Raw genomic sequence first — 24,963 nt, forward strand, 5'->3', positions numbered from 1 at the left:
ATACTACCCCTCTATCCCCCGATATGTTTACAGTACATGTCACTAACCCTGTTTGTGTTTTCGCTCTCTCCTATTGTATCTTTGACTCCAGAGCTGCAGGACCCAAATCCATCATTATTATTGTTAATAACAACAACATAATTAGTGAATCAAAAAGAGAATGGAAAGACCCGGACTTTTGATTCATGGTGATTCAGTTAAAAAAGCATTACTTTTGGATTCATTGTAAGCTGTTTCATTTCGTAGTATTAAAAGGTCCATTGTGTAGGATTCAAGGAGACCAATTCTATAACGTGATATACATAATTATGCTTTCATTAGAGTATATAAATTAGCACAAAGAATCCTTGAGTTCCTGTTTTTCTTAAAATGAGCCCTTTACTTTTACATAGGGAGTGGGTCTTGCAAAGCCTACATGTTTCTACAGCAGCCCAAAAATGGACAGAACACCCACCGGCTATGTATTTTTATGTGATCTGAAGGTTACCGTATAGAGGGGGGGGGGGTATTCAGTTGGCTGCAATTTGCAACCTTACCACTAGATGTCGCTAAATCCCACCAACTAAACATTTTAAATAACTCTGTAATGAATGTACCTGTAAAGATCCTGTTGATGAGCAAAGGTTTGTCGCCGTGGATTGAGCCTCTTCCTCCCTCCAGAGTAAAACCAACTCCTCCAGCTCCTTTCTGCAGCTCAATGCTCACGGAAGCTCCCTGATTTTGCGCTGCAGGACAAACAACAGCGAACAAAACAGGGGACATGTATCATGTATACCTTTTATTGTAAAGTAGGACAAAAAAACTGGTTAAAGTTAAGACATTAGCAGGTTTAAATTAGACCTTTTCAGGCCTTATTTAACCACAAAACGTGTTAGCATGAGCTGAAAAAACCTGCTTCAGAAAAGCACTGGACATTTGTTCTAATTTTTACCCCTTCAAGGGGAAGGGGTTGAAAATCTATCCCTACAAAATGGGACGATGCGTTCACATAGGCAAACGCAACGTGTTTTTACCGGGGATTCAACATGCCTGGAATGATGGCGAAATCATTGTAAAGACGCTGTTGCAGTTACTATGGTAACAGGTGAATCACACTGAAAATACCCCATGGTCTTATAACGACGAAACAGCACATCACGTTGGTTGACAACGTTACATATGTGGTACTAAGATAACGCATGACGCTGCTTTGCGACTAGCAAATCTTCTTTTTGTGACTAGCGGGGTTTTTTTTGCCGACAAGCGATTTTTTTGTGTGGCTTTAATGAAGAAAAGCTCCATAATACATTGAAACGATGAACAAAGGTTGTCACACAAATTTGTGAGTTTCTTTGGTCGCCTTGGACATTTTTGCAGCCGACTTGCCGGTGATTCGCAAGGCATATCTCACAGGTCCGTTTGGAGTGTGGGTCTGGAAAAGCCCTACGCGTCGAGGCCTCGAATTCGAGGGAATTGCGACACCCACTACCCCTACACGTGAACGCGCAAAACCAAGGGGTAGGGCTAACGGGTAGGGGCAAGGGGTGAAATGGGATTGAGGCAAAGGGTGTCTCAAACACGTCAAAAGTCATGACCGCACCCTTGTGTGTTGTTGTATGACTCACCTGTGGGTTTGGGCCCTTCGCTCTTGCAGGCTCCCAGCTCTCCCGCTTCCCCCTCCGATGTCTTACCGATGACCACCACGGCCAGCCTCAGACTGCGCGCCTGGCGCAGCGCAGCGGTGGCATCCGCATGTGTGACGCCGCGCAGCGTCTGTCCATTAATAGACAGCACTTCGTCTCCTTTTTGAATGGTGCCCTCCTGAGCTGCCAGGCCGCTGGGAAACACTTTGTGCACCTGCCCAGAGGACAGCGTGCAGAGAGAGAGAGAGATAATGCAGTATATTCAGTGGCACAGAGTAGAGGTAGCGCTGTAAACATTTAAAACCTTCATATTTGTTTATGATAAAGTGTACTGGAGTACAAGACCAAACTATTCTGTTATGTCTCTCTAGCCCACAGAGATCAGTGAATCAAATCAACAATTAGCTTGGTCTTGTGTTCCCAACTTCAAGGGGCAGTAAGCAATTCTGAAGCTCATTTTTGTAAAAATCGGAAAATATTTCCTTGCGGCCCAGTAGCTGTCAGCTCTGTGTGCGCGCCGAAAGAAATCTGTTTCTTTTCATCCCAGCCCTGGCTCTTTAAATCAAAATGGTCACTCCCCGAAACGTTGAGAGACGTGATCGCGTGGTCAGTGCGTCCAGTCTCATACACCCGAAGCTGCGGGTTCGCAGCCCGGCCAGTGCAGTGAAATCCTAAACAACACGCTTTCTCCAAAATCGCTTACTGACCCTTTAACCCTCTGATTAAAATCTGTTCACCAACAGAGACACACCGTAAATAACACCTTAGCTGTCAATCAAGATGTTTCACCCTATTTTTATAGCGTCAAATGACTAATTAAAACCAAACATAACAGAAAAATAAACTCTTGAACATTCATCAGTATGATAAGCACTATCTAAAATGACAGAAAGCCTTTGTATTAACGTGTATTTTGTAGTATCATCATCATCACCATCACTACCATCTGACAAGCGTCCCATTAGAGAGGTTGGCGTCATGTGTGTTTAAGTGTGTTCAGTCATTTAGCAGGGACCTTGAAGGCAGTAATAATAACTGAAATGGCTCTTGATAGGAAACATTTCCCCTCCCCTGCTGTAAATGACAGGTATGAATCTGTAGTGGGTGCTGCTTACGATAAGAGCTTTGCTCTCCAGGTCAGAGCCTCCAGCGATGCTGAATCCCAGTCCCGCCCCCTCCTCTTTATGCAGAATCACAACATGGATGTCCCCCAGTTGCTGTGGTAAAATAAAAAAGGAGTAGAGTTACTCGTGCAGTTCCTTCAGTTCATTCACCAAGCAGTCTTCACATTTATATATATGCCTTTATTTTAATTTCTCATTTTCCAAGTGTAATACAAGTACGTTTTAGATCAAAGACTCTTTCCAATGCGTGTGTCATTATTATACAATACAACCATCTCCTGGAAATGACAAATATTAAAATTGAACTATTAGACATTTTGGGTCTAAAATTTTTCAAATAATTTTATGCCTAAAAGAATTCTGTGTGACTTGTGTCAGTGACTGCCAAATGCTTGAATATTTTGAAAGATGAAAACTGTGCCTGGATTCTCTTTAAATAAATAAATCATTTTCTGAGTAAACAGACAGGACCGAGGAGCAAATTGGGAAATGTGTGCGGGGGAAAAAAAGTAAAGTGCACTGCTCTTCAGACAGAAGCACCTTGTGCTTGCAGATCATCCATATTCACGGATGGTTATGCGTGTGCGGTGTTTAAGCAGATGCTGAGAGCACAGTAGCTGCCAGATGGCCGGATATTGGAGTTGTAACTGGGATTTATCATTTGACCCAAGAGATGTGACGTTTCCCCTCAGGCCACACGCACACACTTACACATCAATCATCTGTTTATGGACTATGTAGAAATGTCCCTCTTCAAAACTGCAGTGAGAAATTTTGCACTTTGGTTATGGCATAAACAGAAAAGTATTTCAAAAGAAGAATTACACTAGTCATGTCCCTGATTAACATCCTTAATTGCTTTTGAATTAAATATGAATACTTTATACAGATTTTTTTTTACCATCCAAGTTGTTTACAATGACACAAGCTGAGTGAGTATCTAGAATCTTAGTTTGATGTATTTTTCAGTTTTTCTGTTAATTTCATGATTTTAGGTTTGGTCTTTTTCTGTCGACATATGTTTGCAGTACTAAAATAAGGAGTAAGTAAAAATACTGTCTAAGGTAAAAATATGTTTCTCCCTCCTGTTGGTGGTGACCTTGACTTGAAACACATCTCCATGTGTTTCAGAATATCAGACACATTAAATAGTGTTTTCTTTTCATTCAAATTTTATTTTATTTTTATTTTGTACCTTCAGTGTCTCTGCGTCCAGAGTTTTCACTTCCTGAATCATCCTCTGTATTTCGTTTGAAGGGATGGCTGCGATGACAGAGTGAGCACCAGCAGAGGTGACGCCTGCCTCCTCATGAGATCCCCCCTCCTCTCGCTCAATGGTGCACTCTCTCAGTGTGGCCAAACTGCGTAAAAAAATGTCCATTTTGTAATTAAGCATTATGTATGCTCGAGTGGTGTGTGACTAATTTGTAATTACACTAATATCAGTTCTGGCCATAAAAACTGCTTCTCTGATAAAACAGGAAGTCATTTTTTTTGTTTGCATGAACCCACTTCCTTTTGAATATAAAACAGGCACAGCCTGCCTTCTGCGAGGGAGTCCCTTTTGAAAAACATAAAACGTGACAAGTGATAAACTCTCTGAGGAAATTTTCACCTGACAGAGAATCCTCTGTCGCTGACGTCCAAGGCAGACTCACACTCCACAGGGTTAGTCAAACCCACTGAGGAGGGGTCCTGCAGGTTTGCGGAGTGAGGGTTACCATGGCTGGGGTGCATGGGCAGAGAGCGCATCAATGCTTGTGAAACCTGGAATAAAAAAACAAACAAATAAAAATAATAACAATATTTGCTGATACCTGGGAAAAAATGTAATGAATGGGTCAAGAAACATGAGCAGTCTATTGATCAGCAGGTTGCAAACAGCAGTAAAACTGATTTGGAAGAGAAATAAGGTACTGGTTAAATTATTTCCCCAAGATAGATAGATGGATAGATAGATAGATAGATAGATGGACGGACAGATAGATAGATGGACAGATAGATAGATGGATAGATGGATAGATGGATAGATGGATAGATAGATAGATAGATAGATAGATAGATAGATTGATGGACAGATAGATAGATAGATAGATAGATAGATAGAAGGATAGATAGATAGATAGATAGATAGATAGATAGATAGATAGATAGATTGGTGGACAGATAGATAGATAGATAGATAGATAGATAGATAGATAGATCGATAGATAGATAGATGGACAGATAGATAGATAAATAGATAGATAGATAGGTACTTAACTATCCAAGCTTGGAAATTCTGGAATTTAAGGAAATTGAGTCATTTTAATACTACTTAACTGATGTTTGTCCCACTGTGTTGTAATGATTTCAACATGATGAAACTACAGTTAGTCAACAACAATTGATCACATGGCCAGTTATAGTTGACTGATGTACAGTTGGTAAACTTGCCACCACAGGAACAGATTCATTTTTGTGTGAACGATTTCAACTTTGACATCCGTCAATCTGTGCCATGAAGGTCTTGTTGAATCAAAACAAGAATATTGAGACAACTTGCATCATCCAGCTGCTCGTCTATATTTGATGATTGATGGTGATGACTGGTGATTAAAGTGTTGTGTTTGCTAGCGTAATCAGCGTCATTTCATGTCCTGGTTTTTAACGTAGCCATTCTCATAATTTGAATCTGGCAAAACTCCCAATAACAGTGTGGGGACCTTCTACTACACCCAATTAGAATAAACTGGATTTTCCTTTTAAATTATATTTAGTTCATGTAGAGATTTAGATGTTTTTGTATGTGGGAGATAAAATAAACTAAATACCTAATTATTTTTCCACCAAAACGTAATAATTGTCATCACAGCCGTAAATATGCGTATCTACAAACAAAAGCTATGTAATTTCGTCTCAATTAGTGTTGACAAGAAAAAAAAAAGTTCCAAGCTGTACGTTTAGAAATGTTAAGGCTCAATCCCATTTCACCTCTTGCCCTTACTACTTCGCCCTACCCCTCGGTTTTTGCATGTTCACGTGTAGGGGTAGGGGTTTCTCACTTCCCTCGCTAGTCGCAAAAAAATGAGAAATGGGATTGGGACTAAATATCCAATACGTCTCTGACTATAGTTACTAACATGTGTGACTTTTACCTGGTTACTGAAGGCAAGAATTATGCCTAAACTCTCCTCCTCCAGGCCTCTCGGGGAGTTACTCTCTGTAGGTAGACCCGCACTAGTCGTACTCAGCAGCTTTTCTTGGTTATGTGCTCCATCCCCATCTGGAGGACTCATCTCATCTTGACTGAATCGAATAGATGCCGTGGGGGGTACTACCTCGCTGAGAACCATTCTCTCGTGCTCAGATGCCTGTTTTGATGGTGAGACATTTGTGTCGTCACTGGCTGGAGCCAAACAAGAATCATTTGTCCCAGAGACCGGATCAGCGCAGTTGGATTCAGGCGGTGGGAGATCTGTGGGGTTCTGGACGGAGGGAGGTTCACCTTCACAGGACTTTGCCGTTGTTTGACAACAACCTTCAGAATTGGAGGAGGTGAAAGCAGAGGGTGAAGAAGAGACGGCTTTGTCTGTCTCCCGACCACCTGCAGGCTGGTTCGACAGGATCTCTTGGGTGATTCCATGCTTGCTGCTCCCACAGTCTTCAAGTGAGGCAGGTTGACTCCTGGGCCCCATCTCCATCAGAGGGAGGGAAGTGGAAGGGGCCACAGGCATCCTTTGGCCACCCCTCTCTGGAACCTCTGGACTGGAAAAAGTCTCAAATGAGTGGATCTTCTGCTTGAGTGACAGGTTGGCTGCAGACGAAGCAGATCTGATTGCAAAGCTTCTGGTGGAACCCACAGCAGGCCTCTGCTCTGTGGGTTTAGCTTGCTTCTTGTGGTGCTGCTCGTCTCGAATTTTCCTCAGACTCTGGCGAAACCAGGCAGGCTTGGGTGCCACCGGGGGCCCCCTCTTTGATTCTGGAGTTTCACACATATTTTCCGGAGTCATGTTGGATGGAGGATCTGAAGTCACACCTGCGGCTGTGCCATTGTGCTTGGTAGGGTTCTCTTCGTCACTCATGGTGGCAGGCTTGCTATGGATGTTGACAGGCCGTGTTCTGTCTGCAGCTGGATGGCAGTGGGTTTCGCGCAGTTTTTCAGGGGAGCTGTCTGAAAGGCGAACCCAGGGATCCTGAAGGTGCTCTTGGGAATGTTGTTCAATACGAGCCTGCCTCCTCAGAGGACCCCGCTTTGGCTGTGAGCAGAGCGCCGCTGATGAGTCCCCTTGTCCCGAGAGAAAAGTCAAAAAGGTCAAAGACATGGAATTTTGGGAGTTTGAGTTCTTATAGTTGAGTCATTTCACTCTACACAGTGGTGATAGAGATCACTAAAGTTGATGGAAGGTGTGTCTTCTGGGAACCACGAATGTCTTTACAAAATCTCATGCAACAGAGATGTTTTCACTTACAGACTAAAAGGTCAAAGCTCACATGGATCGGATGAGTCTGATCCATGTGAGCCCAATCTACCAATCAGATCCAAAATATTTTGAAAAAGTGAAGCTAATTATAACACATTTGCTTTCTACTATCAAACTTTCAAATAATTAATTATAACTGTTTTAAAAAACATATATATATTGATGTTATAAAGTGTATTCCTACTGCATGCTCACTTCTCTACATAACACACTGTGTTGGGTATGGCCCTAAATTTTTTCGGCATGCGATGGCAAAGTCGGTGATCGAAGATCATTTTAAGTGAAACAAATCATACTCAATTGGGTGGGCATGAACTTAGCTGGAGCCTCAGTTAAACTCATCATCATATCCTGATTTCGTTTTTGTTCACTGACACATTGAAGTCCTGCCTCAAACAGGAAATAGAACCTCAGCTGAAATACTTACAAAAACCACAGCACCAGGTTAAGCCTGATGTCACATTGTTTGGAACGAGTAGTTGTGAAGTTGTGTTCCAGGGGCTTGAGTGTATAGTATTATAGCATTATTTCCTACCTATGTGTTGTCTGTCGCCGGTGCAGGATGCAGTGTCTGGATGAGTGAAATCGTCTTTGCTCCCCGCTGACTGTTCCCTTATTCGTTCTCCTTCCTGCTACACAAACAGGAAGTATTGTGTCACGACAGCTTCTCTAACAGCAACCACAGAGAGGTGCAGTAATGTACCCAGCTTCCGCTCAGACATTCATCTACATTCCACTGTTACTTTCACGCAGTTTGATTCAGTCAGTTAATGCCTCATAACGTGCTCAGCAACAAGCATGATGCATTCGGCCTCACAGCACGCAGCACTCACATGCTGACATGCACACAAACACAAGGTGGGTTTCTTGAGTACAATTATATGCATTTGACCTTTCAATATCAAAGAGGAGAAACACATCAGCTCACACAATGGGCATCATAAGATTCTCCACTTTCTCTGTATTGTCTGTGACCGGGCTGACAGCTTTATATTTCATATATCATGAAAAGCTAAATGCATTTAGCATGCCTTCACCAGCACAACAATAGACCACATCACTTCACATACATTCCTGAAGAGTAACCTCAGGATCTTTTGCAAGGCCTTGTATACACTGCTGAAGAACTGCAGGCAGTGGCAGGAGAGGAGCGAGATGGTACACAGAGGGAAACATGATTAGTGTCATATCATCAGCATTTTGAGACAACACAGCGAAAAGAGACAGTTTGACAGTATTCCCTCTACTGGTCAGCAGCTGTATTTACAGGGCTGTACCTGGCAGCTGGTGTGTGAGGAAGGCTCCGGCCCCTTGTCTCTAACTGGGGATCCTCTGCTAGAACCACTGGAGTCTCCATTATAGCCCTCCTCACTGGTCACATCCTGAGGCCAACAGTACCGACGTGGAGCAGCACGTACCCTGCAATTAGACTACACACACACATACACACACACACACACACAAACACACACACACACACACAAGGCAAGGCAAGTTTATTTGTATAGCACATTTTAAAAACAAGGCAATTCAAAGTGCTTTACATAAAACATTAAGGAAGAAAGGGGAGAAAATGGGAGGAAATATAAAATGACATTAAAATTCAATCATTAAAAAAAGAAAAAACAAAACATGTTTAAAGTAGAATAAGACAGGGAATAGACGTTACAGTGCAGTACAAGAAATGTATTAATAGTTTATTTACTGAAAGGCAGTGGTGAACAGAAAAGTCGTCAGTCTTGATTTGAAAGAACTGAGAGTTGTAGCTGTCCTGCAGTTTCTAGGAAGTTTGTTCCAGATATGTGGAGCATAGAAACTGAACGCTGCCTTTCCATGTTTAGATCTGACTCTGGGGACAGAGAGAAGACCTGTCCCAGATGATCTGAGAGGTCTGGATGGTTCATAGCAGAGCAGAAGATCAGAAATGTATTTTGGCCCTAAACCATATAGTGATTTATAAACAAACAGTAGTATTTGAAATGGTAAATTCTTTGAAAAACTGATTGTCTTTTTAGAGAGACCTGTGAGGACACTGTTACAGTTACAGTCCTTTGATTTTTGATATATTCTTTAGGTGCTAGTAGGCTGACCTAGTAATCATTTTAATGTGGCTGTTGAAGTTCAGGTCTGAGTCCGCGACTACACCTAGATTTCTAGCTGGGTTTGTGGTTTTTAACATTACCGTTTGAAGCTGGGTGCTATCTTTACAACGTTCTTCCTTAGCCCCCAAAAAAAAAATTATTCAGTTTTTTTCTTTGTTTATTTGAAGAAAATATTGGTGCATCAAGTCGTTGATTTCCTCAATGCATTTACTCTGTGCTTGTATTGGACCATAATCCCAAGGTGACATATACATTTGTTTGTGGTCTGCCTAATTATGGGAACATATTTTGTTGTTTTCCATGATCTGAGCCAGTGGGAGCATGTAGATGAGGATTACAGAAGGGGCCCAAGAATGGAGCAGTGGGGAACTCCGCATGCCCGCAAAGTAGTCGCTGTCTTTCAAATAGGAATCAATACTGTGACAGAGAGCACAGTTTAAACAAACACACACTAACAAAGACATTTGGCTGCTCACTCCCCATCTTTGGGCAACTAATTCACCTCTCCCTGCTTATAGAGCAGCCAGCATTGTGAAGGACACACACCACCCAGAACACCAATCAGGTCCATCAAATCATGGACAAACGACAGGATTGCTTCTTCATCTTGTTGTACAGTAAAAGGAATTATATTCTAAACTCGGTTTGGTTTCATTTCCAGCAGAAAAATAATCTGTGTTCACATCCTATATCGGTCAAATGTGTCTCGGAAAAGTTAATATTCAAGTTTTCTGGACAAATGCACATTCCTGTGACAGAAACATTGCTGTGCAGTTTAACATGGAGCTGCTAGCATTGCTACACAAGGTTAGCTCCCAGAATGCAAAATACCCTTTTTTCTTTATTCCTTATTATCAGCATGTCCTAATAAGTCTGTGAAAAAGCAATTAATCAAATATGCTACAGCACAAGTTCTGACAGGAACTAGAAAAATAATTTTTTTACGTATATAATATAATATTTTTTATACATATTTTTGGCCAATACAAAGGACCTTTGATCAACGATTACTGTATACTTCACAAATACACTAGAATTACAGAAGATTAATGTTAGAATGGATTTGGTACCTTGTTGCCCCTTAGGGCCAGATCCAGGGCCTGCTGACTGGAGAGGTTGGCAGCAGGAGAGTTGTATGGGATGTTATAGTCTTCATCGGGATACATGGGCACAGACAGCCTGTTGTCCGGCCATGTGTCTGTTACAGACTACAGGAAAGGGAATGGGACACGATTAGAAGATACACCACTACATATTAGCAGAGATTACATCTACACACTAAGTTTCTCAAAATAACTAAATCAAGTACATCAACATTCTGGCACAATGAAAAATCGACGCATAAACAATTACAAAACATATAAAGGATATGTGAACATGCATGTTGACCAGCTCTCCATACAACCTTTGGTGTGTCTAGGCTGTGGACACGGGTGGATTGTTTATGGTGCGCGTTGTGGAGGTTGTGCATGGCGAGGCAGCGGTTGTAGTGGTGGCTGTTGGCATTGTCGCTGCAGGAGCGGGTCATAGTCTTCTGTGCTCGTCGAACCGTGAGCTGACTGAAGCTCCTCTCCAGACAATGCTCACACCTCTGCCGACTGTGAGAGCAAGACTCCAGTCTGCGCAGGCCTGGGACAGAAGTACATCAACAATGTGATGATTGGGGTTGATTGACTTTTTAGTGACATGAAAACTCACAGATCTATAATGTGATTGGAGGCTTTAAAACACTTCTTCATATCTCATAAACATGTGTCCACCATCATACTGAACTGTCTCAGTGACCAGCAGTGAGTATTCGAAATTTGAAAGGGGTTTCTACTTTAAACTGGTTAACAACAACTGATTTCACTTGTTTTTCAATGTTCACAAATTCATGGGCAAAAAAATAAACTGATAAAATTGATATCATATAAATTTGAGTTGCTTGATTCGACAGGTCAGATCCCCAAATTCTGTGTAAAAACATCCAGATGCAACATCCAGGACACCAAGGATAAGCGACCAACTTCAACTGTGTGAACTCGAACCAACATCCAGCCATTCACTGTGGTAAAGTTGGAAAGACAATCACTGATTCTGACTTTCCTGAACAATAACTAAGAAAAACGAAACATTGTTAAAACCCGAGCACAGTCTCCTCCCAATCAGAATAAGGTACACAATGAGCTACAGCATGAGTTTCTTTCAAAAGACCTGAATTCTGGGCTGTAGAGTTACCAAAATCACCTCACACATAAGTGGTCTCCACTTAATTTTGGTAACTTTGGTTCGGCTGTAGACTTTGTAGACGATCCCCATGAGCACTCGTCTCACTGCTGAGACCCATGTTATTCCTCCAGCCAAGAATTCAGCTCTTTTGAATGACTCATGCTGGAGGAGTCTGTGATATGAATTTTATAACTTAGAATTTTTGGATTATGAATTTGTAAACATTGAAAAACACAAGTGATGATCATTAATTGAAATTTGAAGTGTTGAATTCAGAGGCAAAACAAATCAGTGCTTCGAACGCGAAGGGTTAAATACAGAGAGAAAAAAGATTCACATCAGACTTTTGGTGACTCTTCACCAAATCAGCCAACTGCATGAAAGCCTAAAACAGCCACATTACTACAGTACATGAATAACACATGTAACATAAACCTTTTTAAGTAAAGAAATGACAGAAGCAATGAAAAGCAACCCAACAACAAAAGAAAGACAACATGAGTCAGCACAGACATGGAGTGAGCAGGCTCCAGAGGAAAATGAACTGGAAGTTCCAGTCATGACCCTGAACCGGAACATTTATAAAAATGAACAAATAAAAATGTTACCATCAATGCTCCACTGGCTCTTGTCCTTTCTCAGTTTGCTGTTTTCCACTGCCAGAGTGATGGCGTCATTCAGCTGCTGCTCTGATACCTGTGACACAGAGGGTTCCAGAGTGAGGACGTGTTAACTCTTCTGCAATGGAACGATGATTGTGTGAAAATGTTGGTGGCACTGTAAACACTGTAGTTAGATCCATTTCATGATTACATTTATGTTGTGTGTAGGTGAAGTGAGGGGGTTTAAAAAATGCATTATTTCGCGTACAATTGAACAGTTGTTTTTTTTTAGATAAGCATTTAAAAATGTGTCGAAAAAGAGGTTTTTCGGTGGTCCCCTGTGAAACACTGGGACTCAGACTTTCGCTACATCCACTTCTCCTCCAAACTCCGTAAAATGACATCGCTGATCACCATCTCCATGAGGTAACATATTAACTATCCATTCAAAATCACTGAACTATCCCTTTAAGAGTCCGATTGATAACCTGCAATATGATGGTTTACAGGGAGCTGGACAGACCCCCACTCTGTACAGATAGTCGGTCAAATGTCTGTTTCATAAAGGTGTATATGTGATGCCTTGAGTCTTGCAGGATAAGCAGATACTGGATGACTGAGATCTGTTTTATCTCTGGTTCACACAAAAAGTGTAAGAACATTAACTTTTTGAAATGGAGGTGACCTCAGAAGTTTGAAATCATGTGACATTTATGTAGATATGAAACAGGATCTTCAATTGAAAGCGTCTGTTCTATGACAACAAAAGGTACAGACAGGCTATAAGTAATTTTTCTGTTATGAATGTAAGAATGTAATCATAAAATAAAGATGAAGGCCTTTGTCAAAGTATAAGCGGTTAGACAAGTCAAAGGTAATTTGTAAACGAGAGGAGCCTTTTTTAAAGAATGTCCGTCCTTAACATTTGTTGTACTTTAGCCACGCTGTGTGCCACTCTTTTATTTCCGTATATTCTGTCTGTGCTTGTACTTTAGAGGTGATAAGTGCAGACAACAAGGAGCAAACCACCACCAAACAGCATCATGTTAGAGGCAGGTGAACAAACTAGAAAAATAGAAAAACGCCATTAAAGGCAGAGATGAGCAATAAAAGTCCTATCCATCAGTCCTACGTTGCTCTTGTGGGATTTATTGGGAATAACCTATGTGTAATTTATAGAATATATAGAGATGTCTCTGTGCCTCAAGCCTTTTGAGTCTGTTCAGAATTTGGCACCGTGCTCCGAGGAAATGAAATGTTTTCCCTGAGGTTGATTCTAATCCTCAGCTGCTCCTCATCTTGCCCTTTAAAGGAGATATGACAAAATGTGTACAAGTTCTAAAAACGTGAATTCAAAGAATGTAAAATCCACTGATGTTGCATCAATCAACGCTTTTTTTTAAAAAAAAAGGTAATTACGGGGTTTCAGGCCTTTAGTAAACATTAAGGACACCAAGGTCACGGTTTCGGGATTGTTTCTGGGAATTGTCAGCACTATAATAAACTGAGGTGGGAAATAATTAATCAAAACAGAAGTGTTTGGATGAAAGTTAAATGGAAAATAATGGGGAAAATGAAAAGAAAAGCCTTTTTCTGCCTTTTTTGGGGGGTGCTAAATGTTTCTTATGAGTTGTAATGTTGAACTCCTGACCTCAGAACATCTGAAATGGTCCTGGTGAGTTTAGAGGAACTGATTGTTTTAGTGCTAATTTGCACCTTTTTTTCTTTTTACACATTTTTTCAAGTTACAGTGCAAGTTTTGGAAAAAAGTAATAATAACCGTAAGTACAATAATAACCAAAAAGGAATCTTGTTGTCAACGATTATCTGTTCATTGATTATTCAGTATAGTGAAATAAAGGGAAACTAGGACATTCCAGAAATAAAACACACACACACACAAACACACACACACACACACACACACACACACACACACACACACACAAAACATAGCTTTGCCCTGTCAGCCTGTAAAAAACCGACACTGGCTGAAGGAGATGAGGTGGAGGCGTTCCTTACTTTGGGGTCAGGGTGGCGACTGATGATGATGTGGACTGGGCCCGGTAAGCACTGGCTCAGGACCGTGTAGACGTCATTCAGGGCCATGTTGTAAACCACTGTGTCGTTGATCTCCATGATTTCATCACCGCACCTAAAGGTAGGGAGGAAAAGTCCGGGCACAGGCATTGGCGAGTGGAAAAAAAACCCAACAACAACTCACAGACAGGAGAAACATTTACATCATATTTGGACAAAAGATCTGACACATACATACTGTATACGGCAAATCTCATAATTGTATTAAATCTCCTGTGTGACAGTGAATTCATACTAATTCAAGAAAGTTGAAACTATTTTAGAGATGGACATTCTGTTCCAGTGCCAAACATTGTTTTTGTAGTTACACATAGTAATTTTTTCAATACCGGAGGCGACTGTCCATGTGTGCCACAGATCCCGGAGAGAGGGTGTGGATGTAGATCCCGGGGCATCCGTCTCCAGATGGAACACAGCACAGTCCAATACCCAGACCAACACCAGCCTCTGGAAAATTGCACGTGAAAGAGATTCAGCATTTACACCCCAGCAAACCACTGAGTCCTTTAGGCAATCCACACATTGATCGATGGCCATCGCAAGTGACCAAAGAGATATGTTACAGGACCAATGTCACACATAAATGAGAGTTTACTAGTAGTGGGGACCTAATGAAGATCTACTTTTGTTGAAACTACAAAGTCTGCATTACAGACATGTGAAAATGAAAGGATGTGGGTGTTGGGAGGTGGGAAATGTACAGTAGGATCCTGATTTTTTTAAGGACTGAAAGTCAGGATATCCATGCGTCTGCTGCCTCACTTGTTGACATCTCTCTCTTGTTGGAAGTGCAATTACTTGCTGGAGTAACCCGATAACATTTTATTATAACTTATTTTGTTGTTTTTTTGTTATTTTCGTAAAAATATATTAAACAACTGAATATTTCAATCGCGAATCAGATGAACTTTAGAATACCAAGCACCTAATCCCACTAGAGAAACTATAGGTGCGTTCACACTGGACACGAGGCGAAAAAGATTGGTCGCTGGAACATTTGTGCTTATTCGTATAATTCCCGCGAATAACACGAATATTATGTGCCAATGAGAAAGCCACACTAAGCGGTTGTGGGAACCGGGGCTAAAGCTTCTGTCCAACTTCCTCACTCACTTTCTGCCAAGCCCTCTTCTTCTTCGGCCGGTCACGGTACGAATAGCAACTTGTTTCAGGCTGCCCCACACACACACAGCGGCGACAGTTCTATCCTCCATTTCTACGTCAGGACGTCTGACGACAGTGACGTAGGGAGGATCCCGACGCCAACCGGCTATGGCGTCAACGCATCACATGAATATTTCGCTCAAGGTTCAAATATTTCAACTCGAGCGAGCGAAGCAAGTGAAATTCTCATCTGGGCGCACCTTTGCATTGACTTTTGTTTATCTACTCGTGCAAATAACTTGCGTCTGGTGTGAACGCACCTCGCAAAGACATTTTTGAGTCTGACCTTTGTGCAGGGCGATCTCCATCATGATTCGGTCTCTCGGTTTAGCAGGCTGACCCGGGCCACTCAGTGTGTTGCTGCAGCTGCTCAGGTAGTTGTAGTCGCCCATGTCGGCACTGACCCTGGCCATGCCTGTGGTGGAGCTGAGGGAGCGCGACCTGCACAGCTGGGCCACCTGCACTTGCCCACATAGGGCCCCCACGCGCAGGCTGGTCCTCACCACGAGAGTCAGCAGGCCCTTTTTGATTTGCTGTGCAAAGACATTTCATATATATATATATCATATCATATCAATGGTACATGCTTTTAGAAATGCTGGCTGGCTGTAATGAGGCCGCACCAGTCTGGGTATTTTTTGTTGGCCAGACTTAGTTGTTGTGTTGCAAATGGGTTTGATTGTTTGTTGAATGTGATGATTTACCACAGGTCAAAATTACTCCAGTGCCCCTGCCAGGCCGTATGTTTCTTTTCTCCTACTAATTGATATTTAGCTTGGGTTTATGCTTGATCAAGGAAGAAGAAGCCCCATGTAAGTAGAAATTACAGTGAAATAATAAAGGTTTTAAAGCTCGATTTTGACTTGGCATGCTGGGGCATGCGGGACTACGTGATAATCAACACCGAACAAATGACCACAAAGTTCTACACAAGACACAAAGTTCTGCTTCTCCACTTCGGATAAAACACTGGACAGACCATGTCACTATGTAAAGTGCCTTGAGACAATGTATGTTGTGATATGGCGCTATACTAATAAAATTGAATTGAATTGAATGCTCAGTGAGTAAAATAGGATTAACTTGTAAAAGATCCATTGTTCACATTCACATTAAGACATATAAACTTACTGAATAGTTCACGTAATGCCATACACCAAGAAGATGCCATCCCTAAGTAACAGGTCCAATCCAAAGACAGAAGTGGACCTGGCAAGGCCGTTCTTTTATGTTAGAAAAAAAACCTTTTTCTAGACAAACTGCACTGAGGCACCTGTACCGTAAACCAAAATGTATCCTTTTGCGAACCAAAATGAATTTAATTTCATTTGCTTAGTTGTTTCAATTAAAAAAAATAAAAGCTCTTATCTAAAATGTTTTCACTTCAATTTGATTGATTTGTCTTTTGCCGTGTTGTGCACCAGTAGTTACTTTTGATGGAATATGAGTTATGTGTACAACCTGTGGTCACGGTTTATATCAAGCTATAAATCTACCTGTGAATATACACATACAAACAGTTGATGACTGAGTACAAAAAGAAAAGAATACCGTGTTTTAAATATATAAATAAATCTCTCTATGATGCTTAAATTTTCATCCATCCCTCTCACATGAATGCTTCTGATCTAAATTATAAATACAGAAAGATAAATTATAAAGATACTCCAAAACTGATATTATTATCAATAAATTAAAAAATGATTCATTGACTGGGTGATTTATATTCCCCCCTTTATTGAAGCTCCTTTTTGTCTGTGGTCCTGTCTTCATTGAATGCATTGCAGACTCTTCTCTTGGTGGTGTAGCCAAATTGCTGTTTTCCCTTCACACTTTTGAATGAATCAATCGGTTTCAGTAGGACACAGTTGTGTGACCAACCCAGAACCGGGACGAATGGAGCCCTCGAGCTCATAATGCAGTGGGCTCACTTTGAACTTGTGCAGGGCTTCGTCATGAGTCAAACCATGCAGAGACTCCCCGTTCAGCTCCAGGACCTCGTCACCTGAGCAAAAACACAGAGACACGCGGCCTGACAGCGTTAGAGGCCAAACAGCCACCGCACTCTGTGACGTGTCAGCTGACATGAAGCAGGCGTCTGTCGCGCTGCACTCTGGGAGGCCTTCCACCTTTTATTCATCTGAGATTAAACCTCAAACGACACCTGCTGTGATGCCTGTACACTCACGGCTGCTGTTGTGTTTGCGCAGAACAAATGACACCACATAACATCGATTAAGTCAGATACCGTATGAAAAGGAGGCGCTGGGGAGGAGGCGTATGGAGTTAGAATTGGTTCATTAATCCAGCACACACAAAAAGCGACTCACGAGCGATGTATGTGATTTCACACGCTTTGATATTAATATCCATATCAGTAATGATGTCAGTAGAAAATGACAATTCTTTAAATGTTTTGTGAAATTGTAAGAAAATAGGCTAATAATGACATAGTTATTTAATGTCATATCCATTCATTTATTGTCAGTGACTGCTTCTTCTTGAAGGGTCGTAGTAATCTCTTAGTTGTTTTTTTTTATTTTTGAATAAGAAAAATACAGAAAAAGTTCTGTAGGCCTATGGCATTACATTCAAGCTTCATTAGATAATAAATCCAGGGTGGAAACTGAGTCAGCAAAAAAAGATTGATAGCTACGTTATACAAACGTAGCTATCAAGCTGTGTTTGACAGCTACAGCCTACTTGAAAATGTGTGAATGTGAAATGTATGAAATTGTCTACGGACAACATTACCGTGTTGACGGTATCCTACCTACGTCATGGGTCGTGAAGCGGCATGCAGTGAATTTGCCGATTGAATGTGTAGAAGAGGATCAGCTGATGTGCTCCATCGTGGCTGAGCTTGACTTTCTGGCCCGCTTGAACTAAAGCTATGCTCAATTACATGCCATGCTAGATGCCAAGGAAGCATGTTGACTTGAATTCAATTGTACAGCACAGCAATGACTCGCTCTGAAGGTAATTAACCGCCACACTAAACTCTGGGAATAGGGAGAGTGGGGAGTCACACAGCATGCTGCTTGTTGGTTTGGTATCATGTTTGTCCTCACCCTCCTGCAGCCTTCCATCGGCATTGGCCGCCCCTCCAGGGAAAATGGTCTTCACGTAGATCCCCATTGGTCCATACATGCTGTCCCTCCCACCCACGATGCTGAAGCCTAGACCCTGGAAACAGAATCAGAAACATCATAGCATTCATACTAATTTTTTTTTTTTTTAAGCGGCAATATAATCACAATGTAAATTAAAGGAAGTATTCAACATTTTTTTTTATCACCGTTTACAAAGATGACAAATGAACTGAGACTAGAATGACACGTGATGTTAGAGTAGTTCATGTCAACAGTAGCAGATGAAGATTCTGGGAAAGAGTCGCAGGTTAAAGTGTTATTTACAACACACACAAATGTTGTTGCTGAAATATAAATTGAGGTGGCCCAAGGAGTGAAACATTACGGCTGCAATAAATGAACAAACCACACATGAGAAATGGAATATTGTGGTGTGTGAAGTGTCTCTGTGTCGAGATATGACACCTGTGGCAGGAAATCGAACGTGTGTGAAGTGACTTCTATGGGACAGTTATAGGTTCATTAGGTGCAGTGTTGGGCAAGTTGATCAGAAAGGGTAATAAGTTACTTATTACTTATTACTCATTCAAAAAGTAATGCTATTACCTTGCTTATTACTTGATTTTAAATGTAATTAGTTACGTTACTCGTTATATTACTATATTACTTTTGCGGGTTCTGCATATTCAGTCATGAGAGCAGCGAGGAGTATCTGATGGTTTTACAGAACATAAAAATGATATTGTGTCGCCGTATAGTAATAAGTAATGCAGCTTTACTTGGATCAGTAACTGTAATATAATTACTATTTCAGAAGTTGTATTCCCTTACACTACTAGTTACTGAGAAAAGTATTTATATCACAATAATATATTACTGAGTAATTAGTTACTGCCCAACACTGAACAGGTGAAATTGGGTTGCTCACCGTCAAAAATGTTATTATGGTATGCTCATAATCATAGTGATAAGGAGTTAGATACCGACCCAGTGGCTGGATAAGGCATCAGCCTCCGGAGCTGGGGATTATGGGTTCAAGTCCCATCTGGGTCGTACTTGTGTCTAAGACTGCTGTGGTCATAGCTATGATAGCAATGTTAACTCTCAATGACTTTGGACAAGAGCCAAAAGAGAAAAATTATGTAATGTCGAGATTTGTGATTCCTACCTTGCCGTGGCCCTTCATCAACACTACATTGCAGATTATGAAGGCTTGTTGCATGCTGCTGCAGGAATGAACCAGCTGGGCAGAGCTGAGGGAGCGCGAGGGACGGTGCACAGGCTGGAGAGGAGCAGCATGAAACAAACAGGGCAGTGAACATTTCATTCTTCCCCTTCCCTTCTGCTGCTGCCAGTAAGTCGTGACACGGTGTTAGTAGCAGCAGGAGGATTTAAACACTGAGCTGCTCCAACTATGTGCAACCAATGATATTAAAAATGATAAAATACTAACACTTCACATCTTTTACTGTTGGCTGACACTGGGTTACATATTTGTGGACTCAATGATTTGGGTTCTTTTTCCACAAACTGATTACCATCCCTTGATGATTTGCTTAGTCTTGCTGTCTTTGTCTTCATTATAGGGGGGAATTAATTTAGCTTTGTGCCATCCTTTAACATATTCTGTTCATAAAATCAGATACCTCATATACCTGAGTGTTGGTGTGAGCAAACTCCAGCTGCTGGGAAAGGGACTTCCTGTTTCCAAATAAACCCCCACCCCCTGGGGGATGACTGGTGTACAGCTCAGGGGTCTTCATGATGATGCTGTCCAGATCCCCGATCCAGTACGGCTGAACGCCTGATCACAAACACAGCGTTGTGTAAAAAATGAATGACGATGAAGTTCCCAGGGTTATGATATTTACCTCAGTTGATATCAAAAAACTTTTCTTAAGTTAGAGGTTGATGTAGATTCATAATGACCTGACGAATGCTAATGAACGGCATCAGTGACTTCTCATTTCACATAGCTTGTTTTTTTGTTTTTTTTACATATTGGATGTATGCAAATGCAATACTTATGTGAATTCACGTGCAAACAAGCATATAACATAAGCTAGTTTGATAAGATCTGACCATCCACCCTGCTCACGGTGTGACTCAACAGCTGACTCCGCCACGGGTTCTTGCCGTACAACAACAGCGTTCTTCTAACTCCAGCGGATTGTGTCATAATTTATAACATGTTACATTACGCCTTTGCTGCTTACACTGTTTGATGAACATTTATTTTGTCTTCTAACATGATTAACAATAACTGTCTTAATCCAACCTGCCTGCTTTGTTACTATACTGTCCGTCTACGATCACTTCACACCAGTGGAACTGTGAGCACAGGTTTTCACCATCAGGACTGCATTTTCCATTTCCTTCCCATCTTGATTCAAGATCCTGCTCTTTCATTTTGAGAGCATTATGTCTTCATTTCACTTTGAGTGGTCGATGAGCGGCGCTTTGCCTCGAAAACCCTGCTCTCTCTCACTAACAGCCCCCGCTCGGCTCCTACTCTAAACCGTTTGTCTGCACTCAGACTAAAGCTCAGGAAATTTCTCTAGCGTATATCCGAGGCCTTTCTCTCGGCGCTAAGGCTGCAGCCTGTGTGCACTCAAAAAATATTCAAATATTCTGCTCTCGCTAGCAGATTTTTGGTGAAATAACCCTGTCAAAGTTCCCCAAACCAATAGAATAGCAGGTATGATGCTGAGCATTACTCTCTCACTGTTCACATCAGCTGTTGTTCTTGCACACTCTGAGAGCTGACAGTAAAATGCAGTAGTTGTAGCTGTTGCTGTTTATGAATAATATATTATAATATTGATTTTTCCTATTGAGTGAAAAGTGCAAGATACACACTGGTTGAATTGGACCGTGTCCTGTTGCCGGCCGGCTGTCCTGGTGGGCTCTGCTCAGTCTTCTCTGTTCCCCAGCATTTCTCCTCGTTGACCTCTGGGATGGGTAACTACACACAAGGTCAGTGCATATGAAGACATGGTTGTAAGTATAAAAGTGGGTCAAACCACGGTTGAAGAGTGTGAAAGATTAGTTTACCTTGAGGTGGTTGTTGTTGGCTGTGAGTTCTTCATCTGTGTATCCAGGCAGCGACAGAGGGTCGGATGGGGAGATGAGAGTCGGGTGCTGTGGGCTTGTAGTCAGACTCGGCGAATGCAGGGTGTCTTCTTCGTGTGTAGAAATGTCCTAAAGTAACACACACACACACACACACACACACACACACACAGTGGCATAAACATTTTAATTGTCACCCAACATGAGTCATGCAAGCTTCTAAACCTACGTGTACAAAAACGACCTGCATCCAAACAAGCATTCATGCTCCATATGAAAAATAATCTCTATTTGAAATGGTAAAAATTCATATCACATGACCTTTCACCTCACTCTGTAGTTGGCTGCTTGGCTGCAGAAAACATTGCAAATGGGGAACAGCAATGGTGAAATGTAAGAACAATGATTTCGGCAAACGCTTTGCATCCGCCACCGGCGGTTTAAGTTGTGACTGATGAGAACCAACCATAGACAATACGAAAACACATTGTGTGAATGTAGTCTGACTTCCTTTGACATTTCAAACCCGGCCACTTACGCCTGTCAACTGATTCCTCCACCGACTTTGCCTTTTGCCTCACCTGACTATCTCTGTTCTGTGTTATTATGAACTAGTCTTTCGAACCACGTGGGAGCGGCATTTTTAATCGCTCAAGAGGGAGCCGCTATGGAGAAAGGAAAAAAATATGCGGCACAGTGTTGAAACTAGAATCAGCTGGGCCCAGTCGTCACATCTTAGGCATTCTTTCCCTGCGGCTGTTTTTTCTCCGTTCCTTCTACGTTCTGCCGTTAAAGTGACCCCAAAAGACTTGGCAGGACGATAAGGTGCAACACTGCCCAGCAGGAGCACTCCCACGGCAACAAAAATACTAAAAGCTAAAAAAAAGAAAAGCCCCTGTGGCTGCTGCATGCAGGAGCGATGACAACACATCATCCTGGGTTCAGCCCTAAGACGAAACATCCGCACAGCACGTACTGTGCAGCGTGTCTTTTTCTGAAAATAGCATTTCATACTTTTTCAAGATGTTGACTGGCGACCCGAGTAAAGGACCTGTATAGTTACATAACAGTCCCCAGACTTGTCACTGCCTCTGTCTGGAATTAATCTTCTCTGGACGTCCTGAAATTCCACTGAAGAACAATTACATAAATGTTCCTGATGACTGGTCTTCTTCTCATATTACTCTTCAAATTCTTCAAATTCCTTTCTGTGTTTCAGCGTCTGACTGCAGCTCCACAGAGCCTTGTGTCCCAGTGTGTGTGAGTGCGTGTGGGAACGTTGGCAACCTGAGACTGCAGCGTGAGGACATGCCCACACGCAAACAGTTGGACAGTGACCGTCACTGAACCGGCCGTGGACGCAGATCGTTCGTCGGATCATTTGGGCGCATCGCATGTATGAGTGGCTCGATTGCTTCTTCCCAGAGCATCCTACTCACAGTGCGTCCTATTCACTTGACTGAAATAAAGACCAGCTAATACCCCCGTATCCCAGCGTGCAGTGCACAAACAATGTGCATCAATTAACATCAGCATTTACATCAGCAGGTCAAATGCGTGTGTGTGTGTGGGTGCTGTGTTTACCGCTGTCTTACAGCAGTAATAAAAGAACCAGATTCCACATTACGTGTGAACGGCTATTACCTCACTATAGGCTTTAATGTGCACACCCCTCGCCGCATCCCCCTCCATCCAGGCACGGCCACTTAGGAAGTGTCCGTTAAAGGGAGCCAGCTTGTCTGGGCTCGGGAAGCTGCAGCCTCTGGAGAGAGAACAGAGAGAGAGAGTCTTCCAGCGTGACTCACTCAGGTAAACAGCAGGAGGTACGCATATTCTTCATGAACATGGCCACTCTTTATTAGTCATTATAAAGTATGTTGTGGACCACATTCCATAGCCACAGGGAACCTGTATGTGTTTATAGGTGAAGACCGCAGTATGAGGTCCATACTGAACAACGCATATTATTATTATTCTCTGTCACACATCTAGAGCTTGCTCTGTCTGATTTCATGTTCTTGAATGTGAATATTTTATATAGTTTCTTTGCTCCTCTGTGACAGTAAACTGAATATCTTTGGTGTGTGGACAAAACAAAAACGTCATCTTGAGTGTTTGGGAAGCACAATCGACATTTTTCACAATTTTCTGACATTTTATGGCCCGAACAACGCATCGATTAATCGAGAAAATAATCAACAGATTAATCGATTATTAAAATAACTGTTAGTTGCGACCCTACACATATCATTCATACTCAATCATACTCCGGGTTAAGTGTCTTGTCCAAGTCTACTCCAAGAATTGAACCACCGACCTTGTGGTTAGTGGATTTACCTATCCATCTATATTTCTATCTATCTATTTATCTAATGATCTACCTATCTATCTATTTGTTCCTAATATCAATGTTGATGACAACAAGTTGATGGTTAATAAAGGTACCCTAATGTGAATGCGTTCACTAGTGTGGAGAGATCTACCGCCACAGTTTGCTGAACAATGTAACATTCATGCAGAATGACTTAAATTTGGGTATATTTGAAGGAACATGAGGCTTTTAACAGTTAGCTCAGTCATACACTTTGTTCAAACACAAAAAACGACCTCTAGCTGTTTCCTGTTTTTTTCATATAATTGATGACAAACGCATAATACGTAAAGAATTGCACAAAGTATCACATGCAGTGCATCACAGTATTTTTAAGCTTCTGTAAATTCCCAAAGCTCGTCCCTCAAAGGGCCTCTAAAACAAAACGATAAAACATGTTTACAGACAGAGTTCGACAAAATAGTGAATGACTTCCCGGAATACACATACAGACACATATATGTATTCAAGTATTTGCAGACACATATAAAGATGACTAGATGATTGATATTTTTTTCAAACTTTCTCCTGTTTAATTTTAAAGGTTGACAATTTCGGTTAATTTTAATTTCAGTTAGGCGGCGCATTCCAAATGTTAGCTCCCTTGAGGAAAAATACGTCTGGCCAACAGGAGTATTCTGGTATGATACTTTATAGTTCACTGTATTTTGACGGTATTCCTAGTTGATGATCTGTAATGGCGGCACAGAATACCAGAGGAGCCATGAAAACACTTGTGGATAAGATTTGCATTTGCAAGTGCAGCGTAGTTGTTCAGGTTTCCCAAGACATGACAATGGCTGCAATTGCATTTCAACCCTTTTCTAAATTTAAAAGAATCGATCGAAGGGATTTCACTCGTACCACGAACAGTTGCCTTGCTGTTTGTTGTGTCTCGTCAAGTATGTTCATTTTATTCATGTTCATGTTTAGTGTTTCATGTTTAGTCCTTTGTTGTCAGGAGCACTTTATGTTAAGTTAAAGTCACTCATGTCTAGTCTTGTTGTGCACTTCCTGTTTTATTTTGTACTCACCTTTTC

General features: G+C 41.6%; 1 protein-coding gene across 5 annotated transcripts in view; it reads right to left on the bottom strand.

Moving 5' to 3' along the window:
* The window catches only part of il16 (interleukin 16), a 45,513-nt gene that overhangs the window by 3,416 nt on the left and 17,134 nt on the right, over nucleotides 1-24,963 (bottom strand). For 2 of the 5 annotated variants that reach the window (XM_047331387.1, XM_047331385.1), the window contains exons 5-26: nucleotides 23,197-23,314; nucleotides 21,535-21,681; nucleotides 21,340-21,445; nucleotides 20,136-20,284; nucleotides 19,649-19,762; nucleotides 18,460-18,574; nucleotides 17,320-17,393; nucleotides 15,675-15,921; nucleotides 14,554-14,671; nucleotides 14,147-14,279; nucleotides 12,131-12,218; nucleotides 10,717-10,940; nucleotides 10,382-10,519; nucleotides 8,487-8,639; nucleotides 8,280-8,336; nucleotides 7,745-7,841; nucleotides 5,884-7,013; nucleotides 4,362-4,513; nucleotides 3,942-4,107; nucleotides 2,738-2,839; nucleotides 1,605-1,836; nucleotides 597-725 (exon numbers count right to left, since the gene is read on the bottom strand). In XM_047331387.1, the coding sequence (XP_047187343.1) occupies nucleotides 597-725; nucleotides 1,605-1,836; nucleotides 2,738-2,839; nucleotides 3,942-4,107; nucleotides 4,362-4,513; nucleotides 5,884-7,013; nucleotides 7,745-7,841; nucleotides 8,280-8,336; nucleotides 8,487-8,639; nucleotides 10,382-10,519; nucleotides 10,717-10,940; nucleotides 12,131-12,218; nucleotides 14,147-14,279; nucleotides 14,554-14,671; nucleotides 15,675-15,921; nucleotides 17,320-17,393; nucleotides 18,460-18,574; nucleotides 19,649-19,762; nucleotides 20,136-20,284; nucleotides 21,340-21,445; nucleotides 21,535-21,681; nucleotides 23,197-23,314 (3,989 nt within the window). The remainder of the gene's footprint in view (nucleotides 1-596; nucleotides 726-1,604; nucleotides 1,837-2,737; nucleotides 2,840-3,941; nucleotides 4,108-4,361; nucleotides 4,514-5,883; nucleotides 7,014-7,744; nucleotides 7,842-8,279; nucleotides 8,337-8,486; nucleotides 8,640-10,381; nucleotides 10,520-10,716; nucleotides 10,941-12,130; nucleotides 12,219-14,146; nucleotides 14,280-14,553; nucleotides 14,672-15,674; nucleotides 15,922-17,319; nucleotides 17,394-18,459; nucleotides 18,575-19,648; nucleotides 19,763-20,135; nucleotides 20,285-21,339; nucleotides 21,446-21,534; nucleotides 21,682-23,196; nucleotides 23,315-24,963) is intronic. The other 3 variants (XM_047331386.1, XM_047331389.1, XM_047331388.1) reach the window with 3 other exon arrangements.

The sequence above is a fragment of the Scophthalmus maximus genome, chromosome 4, assembly GCF_022379125.1.
Source record: "Scophthalmus maximus strain ysfricsl-2021 chromosome 4, ASM2237912v1, whole genome shotgun sequence".
NCBI classification, from domain to species: domain Eukaryota; kingdom Metazoa; phylum Chordata; class Actinopteri; order Pleuronectiformes; family Scophthalmidae; genus Scophthalmus; species Scophthalmus maximus.